This window comes from Euprymna scolopes, chromosome 41, assembly GCF_053919585.1.
Source record: "Euprymna scolopes isolate OS-2025 chromosome 41, ASM5391958v1, whole genome shotgun sequence".
In the NCBI taxonomy this organism is placed as follows: Eukaryota; Metazoa; Mollusca; class Cephalopoda; order Sepiida; family Sepiolidae; genus Euprymna; species Euprymna scolopes.
In genome coordinates this window covers 60,232,697-60,246,884 of record NC_136522.1, presented here as the reverse complement: position 1 = coordinate 60,246,884, position 14,188 = coordinate 60,232,697, and the positions used below count along the sequence as shown (strand labels likewise).

The following is a 14,188-nucleotide window of genomic DNA, read 5'->3' as shown; positions in this document are numbered from 1 at the left end:
TTTCCGCTATTCTAGCCTTCTCGAGGTATGTTCTGTCATCGTCGCTAACCGAAGTTTTAATTATAGTTAGGAGACAGCATTTTTAAAATATACATACTTCAGCGATGTGTCAGTTTTGTGGTGTGTATAAAACGATTATACACAGTACGGCTAACACTCCTTTCTAATTTTTTCATTAATTCACGAAGACACAAAAGAATTCTTTTTAATGGAGGTTTTATTAGCTTCCGGACGGAGAGAGAGAGAGAGAGAGAGAGAGAGAGAGAGAGAGAGAGAGAGAGAGAGCGAGAGAGAGAGAGAGAGAGAGAGACATTTGGGTCACTGTATGTATGTGTGTGTGTGTGTGTGCGCGCGCGCGTGCGTGTGTGTGGGAGATAGATAGATAGATAGATAGATAGAAATCATTTTTCTGGTAACCACACGATATTTATTAAAGCAAGTGACAAGCTGCAGGACCCAGAAAGAAAGAAAGAAAGAAAGAAAGAAAGAGAGAGTTAGAGAGTTAGAAAGAGAGAGAGAGAGAGAGAGAGAGAGAGAGAGAGAGAGAGAGAGAGAGAGAGAGAGCTGATTAGATTTGAACTCGGCAGTCAATTCCGTAGTCTGCACATATATATATATACATATATATATACAATTCCGTAGTCTGCATATATATATATATATATATATATATATATATATATATATATATATATATATATATATATATATATATATATATATATATATATATATATATCCCTTTGGATACTCATGCATCTCAAACATTTTATCCCTTCATTAAATTCTAGACAGCTAAAATTAATTCTTCAAAGAGTTTACGTAATTTTTGTGTCCCGTTACTAAGATTAAAATCAAGATGTAATAACACTAAAACTTATGTCTAGATTCCTTATTCCGATTTTGGTCAAAAAGCATTACAAAATTTTGATACTAGGAAATTCCTAGCTAATGTTGTCCACACTATACACCTCCGTCGGAGTTTCTTAATACGAACAGATTTTGCGTGACTGCTCAGTTTGAAGGTTTGGACGAAAAGAGACAATAAATCATTTTTTCGGAAATCACGCGATAATCTTAACTTCCGGTCTCCCAATCATTCTCTCGACCTATGTAACGTTGCCGTTACAGTTCAACCCTCTCTCGGTATCTCCACGCCGTCTTGTACCGTCGAAAAGAATAAAAACAAAGGAAATATATAGAAAATCCGACTCGACTTTTTTTTTTTCTATTTTAATACAGTCGTTTATTACCGTTACTTTGCAAACAATGCCTAATTTTTTTTATTTTTACTATTAATTTCGTTTGCCATAATATTAACAAAACCCTGCCGTCTCGACACCAGCTTAAAAGTCTTCCGCCGACATAACAGGGCCACACATCCATCTCGCCAGAATCAACACTTTCCTTCACTCTCTTTGACCACACGCCAGTCATAGCCAGCCACTTCTCCTGTTCAACTTTGCACGCTTATCTTTTTCGACGCGCATTTGGCTTCTCTCTCCGTCACTTTCTCTTGTCACGCAAGGCCGCGCACACTTGCTAATTTGCATAGTGCTCAAACGGCTGCTGCCGCTGCTAATACCTTCGCTAGCCATATTCGTCTGCTGCTGACATTTTCACACGCGGTCATACGCGGCCAGTTACACCTTTTGAGTTTTAGCTGGACGTACAAACTGAGATTTGCATTTTATATAATAGATAATTTTTATGATTATTTTCATTAATAGTAGTGTTAGCACTAGTAATAGTAGTATTACTACTATTTTTACTCTACATATAATACTGTATAAATTAAATATTTTTAACATCAGTCAGAGTGATCTAATCATTATTTGACGATCTGCGCGTATGAGCTAAGTTGACCGACTTATTACAACTGAAAGTGCTCAACGATAAGAAATAAGTTTCTTATATTGTTGGAGACGCCCCTCCATGGGATTTATGGACGATCTTCCTCTGGTGAGTCATTTCCGATAACGAGTACCGGTGCCCGGCAGTCAGAGATTGGAACGCGGCCAACAGTTGAGGAATGGTATTGCTCAACCCGCCTTGCCTTTAATATATGTGAATACATGTTTGTTTCTAAAAGTCCTGTGTTCCTTTCGTTTTTATTACCATTTGACACCATAATAACTGGCGACATACGGATTCGATTTTCACACGGGTTAACTCCACAAAAAAGGAAAAGAATGACATTAATTTGACTTCAAAAGAACTTCGGATTTACTAGCTAAGAATTTGGCTATTTCTAAAAAGAAGATTCTAAAAACAAAAACAAAAAAAAAAAAAATAAATAAAAAAGAAACGAACGCAATGCAAAGCTCTCGACTCAATTGTAAGTAATCTTTTTGTCTCTATATATAAATTGAAAAGAACTGTACCAAACGCATTTTTGTTAATGCCGTAAAAATTAATTTGGTTGCTTATTGAAAGAAGAAAAAAAAAAGAGAAAAATGTTGACCTAATTTTACCGCGAAACAATTCTCATTGTAACTTGTCTACTGTTTATTCTGATGCAAATTTGGACATTTTTCAAATGAAGAGAAAAGTTATTTTTGGCCTTTGCTTTTTGCTGCTAACTTTATGCAAATTTTTAACGGGACAGAAATATTTTTTTCCCTTTCGTTTTACTTGCACTAAAGGAAATACTTTTCCATTGAGTGGAATTTTCTGAAATATTCTGTTTTTAACTGTCGGTTCTAAAGTGAAACATTTGTTTCTTTCCTCGTGAGGTCAACTACCCCCCCATACACATAAAAACCCTAGCCATTTTGGTTAACTTCCGGACAATTCCACAATTATTTTTTATTCTTTTGCAACTGTATTGTATCACAGTATATGTTTTTTTTTTATTTTCTGTTTCGCAAGTAGGCCCTGTCGATGGGGCATTAGAATACACCGACTGCCCCCCTGCAGAGGGTAAAAGTCCCTCAATGGGGGTCCTGGATATGACCTTAAACTATATCCAGTGGTGAGGCCCCAGGTTGCGGGCTTTGGGGAGTGTGGAGCCACCCTTTAATTACCATTGCTCCCATGTCCACTCTGACCCGGAGTGGTAGTACCTGTTAGGGTTCCAACTATGGGTTAAATAGAAACCGGCTTGAAAACAACAAATACATTATATGAAAAAATTTTTTCTTCAAAATCTTTGGATTCGGCATTAAATAACCCGAAAAGGGTTGATATGCCGTAAAACAAAAACAACCAACCAACCAACTGTTTCGCAAGTAAAATTTTTTTGTCCACCCTCATATTGGGTTATCTCTAAGGTTTTTATCAAGACGTAAGGGATACATTGCTCCCTCCTCATACGCACACACTCAAGGAAAGGATATTTTCTTTATTATTATTATTATTATTATTATTATTATTATTATTATTATTATTATTATTATTATTTTATCTCTCTTCTCCAGTCAAAAACGGAAATAATTTTTTTTCGTGCGCTTGGAAAAGCCATTACAAAATGGAGGAGGTCAAAACAGTATTAATACAGCTAATCAAGGCCCAGATGGACCAGCAGCAGAAGTATGAGGAAAATTTAAAAGAGCGTGATAACAGCTCCACTTACAATTACTAAGATAGTCGGTGACATGGTATGTATCGTCCAAGGACCAACATATACCCACAAACGTCACCAGAACAAACTAAGAAGATGTCGATCAGTTGAAACCCGCGACAGTCCACCATTGGAAGATGAGCCAATAGACACTGTCTTCGAAACTTTTGATCTTGAACCTCCTCAACCAACATTTGAACTACGGCGGTCGTTCCGTAAGAGAAAGCTTACCGAGCCATTGATGGTAAACCCTAAAAGGAAGAGGTACTGACAGCTTTTACGGACAAAAAGCTTGAGAGGGAAGGTGTTGGAGACGCTCCCCCATGAGATTAATGGATTATCTCATAACATCACTTCTACTGGTGATGACACTTCCGGTAACGAGTACCGATGCCCGGCAATCATAGATTGGTACGCGGCCAAGGAGGTCGTGTGCAAACGCCCAACAGTTGAGGAATGGTATTGCTCAACCCGCCTTGCCTGTAATATATGTGAATACATGTTTGTTTCTAAAGTCCTGTGTTCCTTTCATTTTATTACCATTTAACATCATAACAACTATATATATATATATATATATATATATATATATATATATATATATATATATATATATATATATATATATATGTATATGCATATATGTTACGGTGCCATGTTTTTTTTAAAATAGTATTTTCAAGTTAAATTCAATTTTTACAACATTTTCTTTTATTAAATTATAAGGTTAAAGTACAGAATAGTTACAAAACCCCTTCTCCTCCCCATGTTTAGAATGGGGTTCTAAATAATAACGTTATTATTTGTGCACGGTAACATAGATGCACAGGTATCAAATTGCTTGCTATCAGTTGTTTGTTGTATAAAACAAAATGCATATTTATGACACTTATCTTACAATGAGTGTTTTTTATTTATACTTTTAGCTTCTTAAAATTTTGTAAAAATTGTCAAAATATTATTCGTTGCATATTCTTCGTAAGGAAAAATATTGTTATCATTTTTCAATTAATTTTTCATTTAATTATCTTCGTAATAACAGAATTCTTTTTTAATTGAAAAACAAAAAACAAAACAAAAACAACAACAACAAACGGCCAGCGTTTGCGCGAAAAATAATCACTAAACCTTCGTTTAGCACTTTCAGGTGGTTTACGTAAACCTATTGGAATATTAGGACGATAGCAAGGTCCTTATTCTACATAAGAACCAAATTGTTACTACATTTTGCTCTACAACTCATATGACCCAAATTCTCTGGCCTTTCCTCTTGGCCTTTTGGCCAAGATCAAAGTGTATTGTTATCTTTTTTGTATTTTTTGATATAAATAAATAATGTTTTAAAATTGGGCTTAAGTAGTCCCCCCCCTCCCACCACACACACATAAATACAAATTTAAAAAGGTAACCATGATAAAAGAGGCTGGCCGAGAGAAAAATCATTTAAAATTTACAGCAGAGACGAGATGGATCAACCAACCTCACCATCCCCACTTCTTTTTGAGTTGGCCGTGTGCCTAAGTTTTTTGTTCATTTTCCCAATTGTATTTTTTTCCTGTGAATAAAAAATTAAATATCTCAAAGTGTAGTATCTGTTCCGGCAGATACTGCAAGCAAAGACCATATGTGAGGGCAACCCCACATATAAGACCTTGGTCAATGTAGGGGCAACCTTTCATACCAATTGTCATTATCCAGCTCCCATTTCCCACTCATCGGGAGCTGGTCCCCTTTTCCCCCCCTCTCTCTCTCCACATTAAAAAAACGGCCTTGTGCCTAACTTGCTCAGTGGGGAAGCAAATAAATACCAACTCATATGACCCAAATTCGTTTGTTATTAGTCGTTTGCTATACAATAATTCATGAGACTTACTTTACAACGAGTGTTTTTTGTTTTAATTTTAATTTTAATTTTCTTAAAGATTCGTTATTGATTGTACTTTCATAACATACAAAAACAAACATTGCTTGAATTTTCAATTATTTTTTCATTAAGTTATTTTCGTAATAATATGATATTAAACTAGCGGGGCGGTGTTGGGGGGAGGACTCCCGGCTTGGCCCGGGCGTAAAATACGTTTAAATATGATATTTTAATTTATCCAGATTTCGTATATATTATTATAGAGTCGTGATTTCAAAACTAAACAAAAAGTACTTAGGTGCCATCAGCTAGAAACCGAAACTAGAATTCAAAGCTTGTGACGTTACCACTGTACCAACGTGACACGCATATAAACCTATTAAAAATAAAAAAATAAAAAATAAACTAAGATAAATTTACAAAATGTTTAACGATTTTTTTTTTTACAATTTTGACCCTTTTTTGACCCCTTAAAAACTATTTGAACCGGCTAAAGACCCATAAAAGAACGGCCCGTAAAAAATCCAATTATTTGAGACCACTAGCGCCGCTCTGCGACTTTTAGTTTCGGAGAAGATAGAGTTTGGAAATATGGAGACAGACCAACAGACAGATCGACAGACAGACATATAGCCGTTTACATATAAATTTTTGGTACTTATACAGTTTAATGACGACATTAAAAAATGGAAATATTGAAAAAAAATTTTTTTGTACGTACCTGTTATAGACTGAAGTTCTTTGAAAAAAAATTTCACTTCATTTGATCAAGTAGTTTTTTTTTTTTACAGCGAAAAACAATTATTTATCACGACGACGTCAACGTGCCCATTTTGGAAATGTACCTAGCAGAATACCTCCATTTTAGGCCAGATTTCGCAATCTAGCCTTTTTTTTTCGCCAGAATGATGCGCACATCACATCTGCAATTTTTTTCCGTTTTTTTTTTTAATTTTTAAAGCAGAATACTATTGAATATGCCAAGAAATTGAAGAATGCAAAGAACTGAAGAATTTTTTACGCGATTATTTTCAAAACATGCGCAGTAGTGTTTACCGATGTATTGGAAAATTCAAAATGGTGCCCGACACTCTCTTTAACATGGTAAGTTTGGGAAAAGGTGTTATAAATAATAAACTACACAAAATACTATTTAAAAAACACCGAATATATGTCAACTTATGTCACGGTAATATATATTGAGCGAATTTCTAACAGTACTTTGTCTATTTTATTATTTATAACGTCTTTCCTGAAGTTACTGTGTTAAAGAGAGACTCTGGCGCCATTTTGAATTTTCCAATACATCGGTAAACACTGTATGCTTTTCGAGCTGAATAAACATGTTACATTGAATAAAAACACTAAAAACATATCCATATACAGTAATACAAACCCTAAGTTTTTTTTTTTAATTCGAAAATTTCGGTTGCATATTTCTAATTTTTCTAATATTTTATTTTTATTTTCTTCTGTTACAAATTAAAAAAAAAAAAAAAAACACTCCAAAAATGGCATCTGTCTTCAAAAAAAAAAAAAAAAAAAAATTCTCATTCTGGTGGAAAAAAAAAAGGGCTAGATTGGCCTAAAATGGAGGTATTCTGCTACGTAGGGCAGTTACCGGCCCTTGGGGAAAGCTACCTGCCCTTGGGGAATTCCTGGGCGCTGCAATAACATTTCCAAAATGGCCACCTTGACGTCGTCGTGATAAATAATTGTTTTTCGCTGTAAAAAAAAAACTACTTGATCAAATGAAGTGAAATTTCTTTTCAAAGAACTTCAGTCTATAACAGGTACGTACAAAAAATTTTTTTTTCAATATTTCCATTTTTTAATGTCGTCATTAAACTGTATAAGTACCAAATTTTTTCACAGAATAAAATAACCAGCAGTTTAAACTTCTTGATGTTTGCATATTGGTTTTAGTAAAGGACCATGCTATCAGTGGAATTTTCCGTGTAGTTCACGTAAAATGCCGAAAGGTGCCGAAATGCTAAGCTAATGAAATCGCAGAAGCCAACGATATTCAAGAAAACATTTCTTTGCTATTATTGGATTATATATATATATATATATATATATATATATATATATATATATATATATATATATATATATATATATATATATATAAACAACGTTAAATATTTATCTTGATTTAAACAAAACAAAACAAAAAAAATCACAAAAAAGAAAAAAAATCACAATAAAAAATTTGTTTGATATCAGTTGCGCTCACAACGAGTATTTTTTGTTTCGTTTTTATTTGGATATTAATCTTGTTAAAGATTCGTTAAAATTCTTCAATAATTATTTATTTTGTCTTCATAACAAAAAAAAAGAGGTTATTGTTTGAATGTTTTAATTAGTTTTTCATTGAATGATCTTTGTAATAATAGAATAATAAATTTTTCACCAAAAAAATGACTAGCAGTCGAACAACAACAACAACAACAACAACAACAACATACTAAACCATTCGTTAAGCACCCCCCCCACCCGACGTTTTACATAAACTGCCCGGAAAATTCCGACGATAACACAGTCTTATCCTGCATCTGTACCAAATTATGATTTCTACTTTTTACTCTACGATTTCTATAACCCAATGGTGCTTCGTGGTGCAATTTTGTTTTATTAGTTTAAATGTACATAAGTGACTTACGGAGAACTGCTTCTTGTTTTTTCCTTTCAAGTTTTCTTATGATTTGAGCCACTTCCGGATCTTGGTACATGTCAAATGCCAGATCATCCAAGGGAGAAATATAATCAGGACTGAAAAGAGAGGGAACGTAATAATAGAAAAAAGTGGGCAACACCACGGAGAGAGAGAGAGAGAGAGAGAGAGAGAGAGAGAGAGAGAGAGAGAGAGAGAGAGAGAGAGAGAGGGGAAAGAGAGGGAGAGGGAGAGAGAGAGAGGGAGAGAGAGAGGGAGAGGGAGGGTGAGAGAGAGGGAGAGGGATAGAGAGAGAGAGGGAGAGGTAGAGGGAGAAAGAGAGAGAGAGAGAGAGAGAGAGAGAGAGAGAGAGAGAGAGAGAGAGAGAGAGAAAACGTCATGTAAATAGAAGGAAACAATGTATTGTATTTTCATGTTTTTCTTGTTTATCATTATAATTTTCTCGTAGCGGTTTAACGTTTTCCGATTGGTCGCTTCCAGTTATTTCTGTTATCGGCCAAGCACACCTGAGAAACTACGTGGAAGCCGCAGGTCAGTAAATGCAGAAGTACCGATTTTCTTTTAGAAATTTTCTCCTTAATCATGGCCGTGGTTAGAATAGTTTCAGAACAAAATTTTCTAGGAACCATGACAGTGTAATGTTAGCAGCTAAAAATATCTCTACTGACTGATTATAAAACTTGCCTCCAGTCAGAGAAACCAAATGTTAGATTTCTGGGCTTGTTATAGGAATGGCCAGGATACCTCAACATTTAAATGACCCTCATAAGTGATTAAATGACCATCATAAGCACTTGAGAAGGTACGTATTTAGGACCGAAAAAAGAGAAAACGCAATAATAATAGAAAAGGGAAACGTAATAATAGAAAAGGAAAATGTAATAGAAAAAAGTGGAAAACATCACGAAGAGAGAGAGAGAGAGAGAGAGAGAGAGAGAGAGAGAGAGAGAGAGAGAGAGAGTAGAGAGAAAGAGAGAGAGAGAGAGAGAGGTCAAGAAAAGAGAGAAAAACGTCATGAAAACAGGGAGGAACGTCATGAAAATGGAAACAATGAAAAGGAAGGAAAACGTCATTAAAATAGATTGAAACGTCATTAAAATAGAGGAAAGTGTCATTAAAATAGGGGAAACGTCATTAAAATAGAGGAAAACGTCATTAAAATAGGGGAAAATATTGAGATATGTTACTAAAATAGAAGGAAACGTTATAGTTTTTAAAATGGACATTTTATTAATTTCATGACAGGCGCTCGACCGATTGGTTGTATGGTTGCTCTGGTAAGTCTTTCCCAGCAAACTAGCTACACTCACTATCATCAATTTCCTTTACTCTATCGATGCCTAAATCTAAGCGAACATTCCATGAGCAGAGTTTTTTCCCCTTGTCAGTGGAATACAATACCACGGAACTGCTTCCCGGTTGACTATGACTTGGTCGTTTTCAAGTCCAAGATGAACAGGTTCTTGAAGAGAGGGAAATATAATCAGGACTGGAAAGAGAGGGAACACCATGAGAAAAGGGGGCGTAATGAAAGGAGAGGACAACGTCATGAAAAGATAGAGAGAAACGTAACAAAGAGAGAGAGAGAGAGAGAGAGAGAGAGAGAGAGAGAGAGAGAGAGAGAGAGAGAGAGAGACGTCACTAAAACAGAGAACAGGTTTGAAATTTGAACTTCCACTCAAATTTCTAACAAAGAGTAAAAGACCTCGGACGATCAAGTATACCGTTAAATTTCACGAAAGCCAAACAAACAGGAATTTCCCTGCTGTTCAACGAAACATGCATATATATATATATATATATATATATATATATATATATATATATATATATATATATATATATACTTTTATTATAAAATAACATTATGTATATATATATATATATATATATATATATATATATATATAATTTCATGTACCTATTCCGTACAATTTCTACGGGTCTTTCTAGTACATAATATTCCGTGTCGGTAATGACTTGTATATCAGTCTGTCTATCGGTCTGTCTTCCTGTCTCCATAGTTTCAAACTTTATCTCCTCCGAAACTAAAAGTCGCAGACCGGCGTTAGGGGCCCTCAAATGATTGGATATTTTTTTTACAGGCCGTTCTCGGCACATTCTAATCTGCTCACCCAACTCTAAAGCAAAAAACCGCAATAAGACGACATTCACAAATTTCAAGAACGTTTGGAAATGCCGAAAACCAAAAGAGAACGAAGAAACCAGAATTACATGGGGAAATCATCGATGGGAGTTTCTGCCATTGGATCCTCTTGCAAAATTGGAGTTTGAACCTAAAAAAATGAGACAACAAAAATTAAATATACTTTGATTATTATGAGATTAAGATGATAATAATAGTCCGAATAATTAATATAATATGGATTATTAGTCCTTATCTAAAAAAAGTTCAGAAACATAATCTGTACGTCACGTAAAACTGAGCAATACACACGCAAAGAGTCTTAGACGTTGCGAGATGACGTCGTAATGGTCGGGATCAATGAATGTAAGGTGTTAGTGTAGTAATCTTTAATGGTGTAAATTGGGTAGAATTTGATTATTTATGGGGACGGTTGAACAAGAATTTGTTTACATTGAACTTGAAGGCAACCATGTTGTATTCAACCAGGAAGCAGAACAGCGGAACAGTGTTTCACAGGCGTGCAGGTCTGGGAAAGAAGCTTTGTTTATGGAATCTGCGTTTAGATTTAGGAACACAGATACGGGGGGGGGAATCATATATAGTGGTTGTAGTTAGTCGAGTGTTTTTTTTTTGTGAAAGTTTGGCAAGAAGAGAACCATAGATTGGAGTTTGAACCTAAAAAATGAGACAACAAAAATTAAATATATTTTTAATTATTATGAGATTAAGTAGTTCATTAATAATACGCATTATTTCATGGCCTGTAGACTTGTATATAATAAAGTTTATCGGATATATATATATATATATATATATATATATATATATATATATATATATATATATATATATATATATATATATATATATATATAAGTTAGAAAAGCATTTCATCCAAGTCATGAAAATTGTTAAACAGTGTTTTTACTATAGGCTTTAAAATTAAAGGTACAAGATTCAATTTGAAATTTATTTATCTTCAAAGTTCACTTTTATAAATTTTACAAAGTAAGGTATAAAAATTTTATGTTAATTGAATCAAAAAATTACCTTGAATTTATTTTATGTAATGTAGATTCTGTTGCACTTAGAAAAATCATTGAAACTTTTATATCTATATCATTAATTGCTAGATAAAAGATAATGTTTTTAAACTGCAGCAAAATGTACATTACATAAAATAAATCCAAGGTAATTTTTTGATTCAATTTAAATTAAATTTTTATACCTTACTTTGTAAAATTTATAAAAGTGCACTTTGAAGATAAATAAATTTCAAATTGAATCATGTACCTTTATTTTTAAAGCCTATAGTAAAAACATTTTGTTTAACAATTTTCATGCCTTGGATGAAATGCTTTTCTAACTTGTATCTTATCTTTTTAAGATTATATTTTAAAACTCTCCTTCTCTCTATTTCAGTTTGTATTTTTCCTCACACCACAACTCATTTTTGCAACCCTCTCTTTCTATTATTACAGGTCTGAATATTCTCTCTGTTTCAGTTTGTATTCTTCTCACACCACAACTCATTTTTTGCAACCCCCCTCTTTGTAATGCACGTCTGAATAATGAGAAAATCTGAATTTTTTTTTAACAAAAACTTTAAAATAACTTTTTTAGATTAAATTGTTTAAACTTCCTTCAGAATAGAAAATCTTTAAAATTTAATAAGGAACGTATTTCATATAGATTTCATTACCAAATATTCAGTACATAACGAGAAAAATAGAGATGAAAATTTCAAAAGAAATGTATAACTGGTTACATTCAATAGTAGTCCTCGCCAGCGAAAGTCTTTGTTATTATTATTATTATTATTATTATTATTATTATTATTATTATTATTATTATTATTATTATTTTTTTTTTTTAAAACATCTTGTGTCCTGCTCTATTAGCGTAGCGCGAGGACTAATATATATATATATATATATATATATATATATATATATATATATATATATATGTGTGTGTGTGTGTGTGTATATATATATATGTACTAGCATTTCAGCCCGGCGTTTCCCGGGTGTTTGGATGTATATGTTGAGCAAAAAAAAAAAAAGTGGTAGTAGGAAGGCAGGCTCGAACCCGTACCGCGAAGGACGAAAAGAACTGGACAAAAACCTGACGTCTTTGCTGTTACGACCACCGTCAATCCGGAAGTGACTTACGTTTAAATTAAGGCTAGACAATCGAAAGGAGAGGATGACTTTCAAAAATATCGGCGAAAAAAGCGACCCACCTATAGAAAAGTGCCCAGTTGAAGGTGAAGATATTAATGTTTTTAGCCAATTTTTCGATATTTGTCGTCTGAAAGGTCGAACTTCAAAACGATACTGGTCTTTGTAAAATCTGTCGCCTCTGTCGAGTTTTAGGCAGACATGCAAACATACATACATAAATTTATATATTGGTAACTAAAAATTTTCGACCCAAACCGATTAAAAAGCTTGCCCTATCTCTGAATACTCTTTATGTCAAATTTCAAATATTTAGACCAGAAATTGTTTGTGTAATTTGTTAGAGACCGCAGGGGTTAATTTTTTTTTTGTTTTGACCCCCTATTATGACCCCTTAACATTTATTGTTTTGGCTCAAATTAATTTATTAAGTTACATCCATGTCCAAGAAACCTATATCTAAAAGTTCAAGTGTTTAGACCCAAAATTGGCGGAGGAGTTTGGTAGAGTTCACAAAGGTCAAATCGTTGAACTTTAACCCCTTATTCGCCAAATTTCTGGCCAAAAACCGATCACATCGATTTTTCCAAATCTCAGTACTGTATATCAAAGTTCGAGCCTGTAGACTAAAAAGAGTTATTACGTAGGGAAATGTACACAGACACACGCACACGTTCAATTTTATATATATATATATATAGATAGATAGATAGATAGATAGATACTAGCATTTCAGCCCGGCGTTGCCCGGATGTTTGGAGGTGTAACTCTATAAGGCCACCATTTTCCCATGTATGGAGTACTGTTGTCACATTTAGGCTGGTGCATCTACTACTTGTCTCTCACTCCTGGACAGGGTTCAAAAGAGAGTCGCCAACCTGATAGGTTCTGAACTGTCATCTAGGCGTCACCCTTTGTCCCGTCGACGAAATGTTGCATCCCTCTGCCTGTTCTATAAGTACTTTCATTGTGAATGCTCTGATGAACTACAAGCACACCCCCTTACAGTTGAGATCCCTAAGTGTAAGAAAGCCTTCTACTCTAATAGTTTCTTCCCCAGAACTGCTAGACTTTGGAACTCGCTTCCGGGTTTCTGCTTTCCAAACTGTACTGACATGCAGAAGTTCCAGTGTAATATGAACAGACATTTTGCTACTTACCTCCCTTCATAATACCCTTGCAACTTATGTACCCGATAGTAGCCCCCTACTTCAAAGTGGCACTGCGCCTTATTTGGGGTGAAAGTTTAATAAAAATAAACGATATTGTTGTTTTGAAGAAACAACTTACTTTATTTCATTCAGACCTTCAGATGATGTTGGGTCATCAGGAGAGAAATCGCACTGTTTCAAGGCCTTCCTCTTAAAAATTTTTTTTCGCTTGTAGACGTGTATATAATCGTGTTTTTCTACTGTTAAATTATTAAGTCGATGCAAAAGTTTTTGTCTAAGATTTTGTCTTGAAAACCAGGTGACTTGTTAATAATTGTAACATAGCCTCTTGATTTCTAAAATATATCGCATGTACTCAGTGTCCTATTTATGTGAAAGTTGGTATTTTGCTTTCTAAATAAAATAAACGACGTTTTCCTTTCAATTTGTGTATTGTAAACCATTTTTAGTCATTAACACAAAGTTTACACTCAATAGTAAAAAAATATAGATAGCCTGGGTTTTAAGAAGTCAAAGATCAATCAGCATTTTTTCGATGGTGGATGAATTTCTTTTTTTTTTTTAATCCATAAAATAATCTA

The 14,188-nt window shown here is 33.9% G+C and overlaps 1 protein-coding gene across 3 annotated transcripts in view; it reads right to left on the bottom strand.

Annotated features, from left to right (window-relative positions):
* LOC145266527 (centrosomal protein of 104 kDa-like) overlaps positions 1-14,188 on the bottom strand; it is a 122,384-nt gene that overhangs the window by 63,373 nt on the left and 44,823 nt on the right. For all 3 annotated transcript variants that reach the window (XM_080122284.1, XM_080122281.1, XM_080122283.1), the window contains exons 7-8: positions 10,339-10,400; positions 8,092-8,201 (exon numbers count right to left, since the gene is read on the bottom strand). In XM_080122284.1, the coding sequence (XP_079978410.1) occupies positions 8,092-8,201; positions 10,339-10,400 (172 nt within the window). The remainder of the gene's footprint in view (positions 1-8,091; positions 8,202-10,338; positions 10,401-14,188) is intronic.